The 8,175-nt window shown below is 32.7% G+C and overlaps 1 protein-coding gene across 1 annotated transcript; it reads right to left on the reverse strand.

Moving 5' to 3' along the window:
* Positions 1 to 934: 934 nt before the first annotated feature.
* Positions 935 to 5,366, reverse strand: LOC136063478 (probable folate-biopterin transporter 7). The gene is given in 4 exon segments (XM_065763927.1): positions 935 to 2,327; positions 5,095 to 5,223; positions 5,226 to 5,300; positions 5,303 to 5,366. Coding segments are annotated over 4 exon segments (1,314 nt in total). The 5' UTR covers positions 5,352 to 5,366; the 3' UTR covers positions 935 to 1,266.
* Positions 5,367 to 8,175: the final 2,809 nt, after the last annotated feature.

Consider the following 8,175-nt stretch of genomic DNA (forward strand, 5'->3'; position numbering starts at 1 on the left):
TATATGCTTATGCTTTGCTTGTGTGTGTGTGTGTGTGTCAAAACATTTGAGAATATGTCTATGGATTAAGATGCTTTGGGTAGTTTTGGCTAGTTTGCCATTTCGTTGTATGTTATGTTGTTTGATTAAGGTAACCAAAAAGGGCATACCTAAGTTGATGCTCTTTACTTCACAAGTTTAAAACATAACAATTCCAATTGGGCAATAATGGTTAGCATTATGTCACTAATTCATAAAGCTAAAATATGTTTGCCTTTACTTTTTGATGATGAGATGCTATATCAATTTCTGCTGTTTGTTGAGCAAAATAGACATTGAATGTTTAGGCCAATTGTTTTATAGGTCATGTTAACAGATAACCTTAAGGCATTTGTTAATTGTTAATAGACCATTTTAAGAAACTTTTAATACTACTTTTATGATAAATATATAAAACTGTCAAAAAAAGCTATATATATATATATATAATTTCAAAAAATTTATCATAAACTAATAAACCAATATTTTTAGAACATTCATTAATTTTTTCCCTTGCTATATAAATTCCTTTGGAAAAAACAAAGACGAAATAACTTATGTAGCTAGACCATTTTTTCCCTATTAAACTGTGTTAAGGATTAAGGATATCCTGGACAGATTGGATGAAGTTTTCATCTACTGCTGCAAAAAGCATGACATTATTATCTGTGAGAGAGTGCCACCTTAATCTAATCACATCTGATGCAATTTAAATACTCAATATTTTTTTATGTAATTTCCACAATTACAATAAAGATGTAGAGTGATAATTTAAGGGTTCACCCTACCCAAGGCCCCCTACCACCTCAAATTATTTACTAAATAATCATAAATTACTACTTAAAAACTTTGGAGAAATGATGCAAGATACAATCTAACCAATCAATCTTTAAAGGAATACCAACAACAGCCAGTATTATAGCAGAATTTTCCAATTTATTCAGTCACATGCTTTCACTGGGTTCACTTCAATGGTGGACCTTAGTAATAAACAGCGTTTTATCATCTATCATCTATTTTGTTCTTCCATTTCAATTATACACGCGTAGCTAATTTCCATGTAATTTTCATTTGATCCTTACAGACATACCAGTAGTACGAATAATGACTATATATATATATATTGAAACAAATGACAAAGAAATAGTTTTACAAAAATCATACTAATAACAGATAAACCCCCCTAAAATAGAAATAATTTTTAAATAGCTGCTAGGATAAACCTCCATCTCTTTTCAAATCAAGTGTTTACTCCTTTTTACTCCTCGATTTGGATTTCACATCATCAGGTATACATGATGACCAATAAATTGGCAAAACCGTGCACACAGCCTGTATTAGGAGGCCAACTGGAAACCTTGAAAAATTATTTCCTGTAACCCCAATGTATGATGCAAGTGCTACACCAAAGTATCCACTCGCTATGAATGCAAGGGCTATGGCAGACATCACAAATGCCATTAGAGATCCTTCACATCCTGGAGGGCAGTACTGCGCTATCAGAACACTGAATGGCAGAATCTTAAAAAAGAAGAGAACCTCCAAAAAGCCTGAGAAAATCACAACATATAGAGAGTCTGGTACACCCATATTTCGATAAAACCCCTTTACAAACAAGACATCAGATATCATAAGTACCGCCATCAGCACCTGAATGGCTGAAATCAGTTTCCTCGGTGGGACCGACTTCAAGTGACTATTATAAATGATGCTCCATAGAAGCATTGCTGCCTGACCAAACACCTTAGAGAGACCCAATACCGTTGAGTCGATCTTCAAATGTTCTATCTGGTAAAAGAACATGGTGCCTGTTAATGCTGGAATTATGGCATAAGATGCTGCAAACCATGCTATTGGGTAAGCAATCTCGGGTTTTTTTAATACAACTGCAAGCTCTGAAAGTTGTTTTATAATCCCAGCATTAGCTGTGCTCTTGGGAAGGTTAAGAGAGCTTTCACGAACTGTAAGTGTTATAAAGAACTGGAGGGCAAGGAGAAGGCCAAAAAACAGGAACATAGTTTGGGGGGAGGTTCTATCTATGACAATACCACCTAATAGGTTTCCAAGGACTCCACCAGCAGAGGAAGCCATCCAAACATATGCTTGGAGCTCTCCTGAGGAAGATGATTGAGAGCTTTTGGAAGAGGAAGTTGGTTGTTTACCTACCTCTGCAACTATAGCATCATTTGCAACCTCAGCTATTGATGCACCAAGGTTACTAAGAAGAAGAAATAGGGAGATCGTGTAGATTGACATGCTTGATGGGGAGAGGGTTGCTACAGCTAGCCATGACACTACTTGTAACAAAGCTGCAACAGCAAAATTGTGGGATTAGTAAGAGACCAAATAAGAATCATATTGCACTGGGGAAACAAAAAATAGACACATTAAAAGAGAAATAAAAAATTCAAGTACATCCATCTAGAACTCTTTAGTTCTGAATTATAAGGGATCATAATATTAATCAGACCTTACGTCTACAAGCACAAGCAAATTAGCTGGGTGTAAGTTCAGAGAATCATTTTTAAAGGTAATAAACTTTATCTCTTGCAAACATCCCTTTCTCTCAGTGTCAAACTCTAGCTTTATAGAAAATTTATAAGGTTGCTTTTGGATACTTGAATTTGGATTTGAATTTTCAAGAAATAGATTTGAAATGTCTTAATTCCAAATCCAAATATTTAAGTATGTTATACGGATTTTTAAAATTCTATAGGTTAAAAAGTTATTTCAAATTAAAGGACTTTAACGGATTTGTCAAATACTTCCTTGACCCTTTGCAATCTATCCAAACAAGGTATTTGGATTTTAATCACCCAAATCCTAATCCTAATCCATGTGCCCAAATCCTACCATCCAAACACACCATAAAGAGAGCAATGCAGCTCCAAAACTCACCAAATTCTGACCCATATTGCTCAATTTCTCATTTCCTCATAAAAGGAAAGGCAACCAACAAGTCAAGCCCAAAATAGCTTTTGAATGTGTCAAAAGTTGACTGACTAAGAGTTCTCTTTCTCTCTCTCTAATGACCGAATTCTCATTTTCCTTTAAAAACAAAAGTAGATCAAATAGCTTCAGTTGTAGGGTCAGATGTGGATATTCTGGCTCTTCTGGGCAGCTGGTTTATGGCTTAATTTCTTGTGCTGCCTATTTGTTCTATTCTCGTTTTTCATGAGTGTCCTTAATATACTCCCTGTGTACTTCAGCTCGGCCTTCTTTTTCTTTTTTCTTTAATAAAGTTCTTCACTTACTGATACAAAAAATAAAAAAAAAATTAAAAAAAATTCTGAGTGAGACTTTTAAGTTGACACAAATTTGGGGATGTGTAAAAGTATAACTCATGCAGACTTTCATCAAATCTTTTTTGAAAGAAGGAAAGACTACATAAATTTGTACTTACTTCACATCAGCCAGTATAGTACTGAAACCAAGATGAGTTAGCAATATTAAACATGTGAAATAGGCACAACAGTACGTTAACTAATTGTTTCATGTTTTTATGCAACAAAAAAATTAGCCTAGGAAGCAAACATGAAAAATGCCAAGGATACATGAGATTAATTGTTTCAAGCAAGAAATTTATTGGATTGCTTAAAAAACTATGGACAGTGAAAAAGAAGTACAAATTGAACTAGATATTAGAGAAAACACATGATAACTTAAGAGGAGATAAAATTTCTTCGATAAGTTCTAATGAAATTTGTTTTTGTTAAGTATTAGACAATGCTATGGCCCAATCAATGCTGCATAAGAAATCAAAAAAGTCATTTTTATGATGATAAATTAGGCCTGCTTATTTTTACTAATGAATGGAATTACAACACAATCAGTTGAATGAAGTCAGTCTCTCCACCAAAAAGTTTCCTATATTGTTAAAAAATGGCTACCCAAGAAGTACTCCATTAAAGAAGCTTTTACGCAGCATGTTGAACAAATGCAGGCATCTTATCAATAAAGTATTGTTCTGCTGCAATAAATGTGGTAATGTGTTTTTTTTTTCCTTTCCCATTGTTATGAATTCCAGGATTTTCTTCATCCAAGGGCCAAAAAGAGTATACATGTTGTCAATGAGCTCTAGCTCAAACAACACTCTCTCTTTAATAAGAATGGATAGAAGGTAAGGTGTGGGTTTAATCCTCAGTGGTGCGTGTGTAACTTACTTAATTTAATCAACCTTGCTTCTCTAAACATTAAAGAAAAATTATTGTAATGTCCTATAGAACATAATGGTATCCAATCCTTTGGCTTAGGAAAATTATTCATAAAATAGATGCTTACAAAAATGTGAGCTAATGTGGCTCTTAGATTTTTGCAACATCATGCACTCACATGACCTTGCATGCAAGTGTCCACACAATGGGTTGATTGAATTATAAGACCCTGATAATAACTACCCTAATAACTTGATATGTCAAAGGAACCATAGAACCAATAGCCAACTCTACTCTGCTCTCCCTCCCTCCAAATTGGCCATAAAAGCAAATGAAAATTTGAGACAAATGTTGACTAAGATTAAATAAATCAGACATAGACATTACAAACAACAATTAAAGAGTTAACAACTAGTATACTAGATAAACGATTAAGGCTTATGAGTTAAGAAAAGAATAATAACAATGTGCTTTCCACAAATAAAGCAAACAGCTTTCAGGCATTATCGAATCTCTACTACTTTTGCTTTTGCTCAGAGCAGAAAATACAAACTTTAAAAAACATTAAATAGCATTACATATGAAAAACCCTCCACCTTTTTAAAAAAAAAAAAAAAAAAAAAAAAACCAAGAACATTAAGAATTCATAGAGTACTAAAATTCATTTTTATCATATCCAAATCACCATCACTGTTTCCATTATCTTAAAAAATGCCACCACTTTATTAGTGTCAGCACAAAAAATATTCAAAGTCATATTGGGAAATTCAGAATAACAAAATAAAGTAGAACTTAGTCAATTTACATTCACTAATCTCAGCGATTCGTAGAGGTATTACCGTAATAACAAGGCCTCAACAATGGCAAAAATAATAAAAAAATATATTTATATTTTATATTATATATAATTTGGTGTACCTACCTCCAATGGCGATGTAGGGAATGCGATGCTGACCAGAGATATACACCGCATCAGAAACGACGCCGTAGAAGGGCTTAGCGACCATGGGAAGATTGGCCGAGTTTTGAAGAAGCTGGAGAGTAGAGGGTCCACATTCAGCCCATCCTTGAGAAAAAAGTTCACAGCCATCCATGGAAAGCACCTGAAACCCTGTACAAAGAACCCGAACCCAGAATTTTCCGGGTCGGGTTCTCGTTGTTACGATCCGACGAGACCATGAATCTGCTGGTGAGACCTGTATAACGTTAAAAACTCGAAAGGGGGTTCTGGAATCTGGGACTGAAGGTGTTTGTAGTTTAGTTTAGTAGTAGCCTTTATAGTGCTTTTTTGGTGGAGTTGTTGAGTGCCACGTGTTTTTTAGTACTGGTGACGTGTCTTCTTTTTGGCTTGTCCTAGAATTTTTGTTTTGCTTATTCTTTCTTCAGTCTGATTCTTTTGCTTTTATTAGTTTTTTTTTTTTTTTTTGTCAGTTGCTTTTATTAGTTACGTGTAGAAGTAGAATATGTAAAAAAAAAAAAAAAAAAAAGGAAAAAAAATTTGGGTGTAGAATATTCTCTAGGTTCGATCTTTTACTGATATTTTTTTTTTTTTTTGTTTTAATAAAGATTTTTATATGATAATGATATGTTGCAAGGAAATGATGATTGTAGATGAGAATGAATTTGCTGATTTTTACATGACAAAAGAAATTGACTCAAAGGGGTCACCCCCAAATACACTTGAAAGGAAAGTTAGAAAGAGCTTTGGGCACTCACCTATAAAAAATTGGTAAAAGTATTATATCTATAAAATGTATTTAATTAAATAAATAGATAACATTTATTATGTATACTTTTTTTTAAAGGAAATTTTTTAATTTTGAGCATACTTATTGAAAATATTATATTTAATTATTTTTTATGTGCTTTTTCGTAAAAGAAAATTGGTAATAGAAGATTTATGAAATAGAATTGATATCATAAAAAATATTATTATTACTGTGTTAGTCTTTGAACTTTTAAGTGTATTTTATTTTTTTAATATAAAGATAGTTGGTGTTGAAAGAATTTAGATTTTGAATGCTTCATTTGGAAACATCAGGAAATATTTGTTGAATTACAAGACTCAACTATAACGAGAGGTTAATTATTCAACTTTATGAAATGAAATATCATGATTTTCTAAAAAAATTAAAAATTAAAATTAGATAAAAAGGGATAGATCTGGATTTAAGAATATTCTGTCACATGTATAAAAAACATAGGAATATCCCCTTTACAATGGTGGTACAGCTAGCAATCCTTGGTGATTTCCACATTAAATTAGGAGTCTAAGAATGCAATAGTCACAAAGATGGATGATAAAAGGTGAGGTGAAGAGTATAATATACAAGTCCAAAGGCCCCACAGAACTTTACCCAAAGCGATATTCCTATCTTATTTTTCTTTTTCTGTACAAAACAAAGAACTTTACTCAATGTTCAAGAAAAGGTAACAGATTGGCGATTCCATTGTAGCCATGTGACACGTCCAAGGTCCACCTTATTAAGTTCCAATATTCATACACAGATTGAATTTACATATGAACCATACCTAGTCCATTCCGACTACTAAATAACAATTGTCCAAAACTGATATCTATGTACATCCACAAACACAGGCTATATGCATGGATTGAGACTCATTGTTTGATTCGTGATCTAATCAGATTAAAAATAATATTTCGGAATTAAAAAACATAGGAATATCCCCTTTACAATGGTGGTACAGCTAGCAATCCTTGGTGATTTCCACATTAAATTAGGAGTCTAAGAATGCAATAGTCACAAAGATGGATGATAAAAGGTGAGGTGAAGAGTATAATATACAAATCCAAAGCCCCCACAGAACTTTACCCAAAGCGATATTCCTATCTTATTTTTCTTTTTCTGTACAAAACAAAGAACTTTACTCAATGTTCAAGAAAAGGTAACAGATTGGCGATTCCATTGTAGCCATGTGACACGTCCAAGGTCCACCTTATTAAGTTCCAATATTCATAGACAGATTGAGTTTACATATGAACCATACCTAGTCCATTCCGACTACTAAATAACAATTGTCCAAAACTGATATCTATGTACATCCACAAACACAGGCTATATGCATGGATTGAGACTCATTGTTTGATTCGTGATCTAATCAGATTAAAAATAATATTTCGGAATTAACTTTTTCTGCTAAAACAGCAACACCGACATCCAAGCAAAACTTTCCGAAATTTGTTCATACTCACTTTACTCTCCTAAAAATAATAATTATTGGAACCTCATTTCAAAATATGAAACAAGTTTGCTCAAGGCCATTAGTAATACATATTTCTATCCATTAATTAAAAAATAATAATAATACTAGAGATACAAATTTTTTTACAAGTTGCTGATGTGGTAAGTAGTTATTGGTAAATGAAAAAATGATGTTAATGGTAGGCCTAGGTAAAAACCAATAAAAAGTTAATCACATTAACAGTTTGTAAAAATGTTATAATATAGTTTATGCTTGTAGTATTACTAAAAGAAACACATTTCTAGCTCAATGGCGTTGTCTCTATTTAAATTATTCATCACGTTATTGTAACTTGTAACTATTAAATTATCAAAAAATAATAATAATAATACATATGCACATGTTTTACAACTTACGTGTGATTGATAGGTGAGCCAATTAACATACGATCATCCATAATTAATGTTAACAACAAATGATCTTCCAGCCAAAAAACAACCGATCATCCACGATGAGTGTTCGTGTTTACAAAAACTAAAGCTAACAATATCCATATTACTTTACCAGGCATTTTACCAAGAAACCAGCTAAACCTCCTGTTGCCTAAATCATTTATAATTATTTATCCCCAAGGTCTGAAAATTTCTTGTTCTGAGGAAATTAACTAGCCTAAAGTATTATTAAAGAATGCATTGTGGGTGTAGCTGCAAAACATTGTATCTGGAGAGTTCTTCCTGTTGGGAGATTCAACATGGCAACATGCCTTTCAGAACTTGATACTCAAATAGGCTTTTTAAAA

This window comes from Quercus suber, unplaced genomic scaffold, assembly GCF_002906115.3.
Source record: "Quercus suber isolate HL8 unplaced genomic scaffold, Cork oak 2.0 scaffold_21, whole genome shotgun sequence".
NCBI classification, from domain to species: Eukaryota; Viridiplantae; Streptophyta; class Magnoliopsida; order Fagales; family Fagaceae; genus Quercus; species Quercus suber.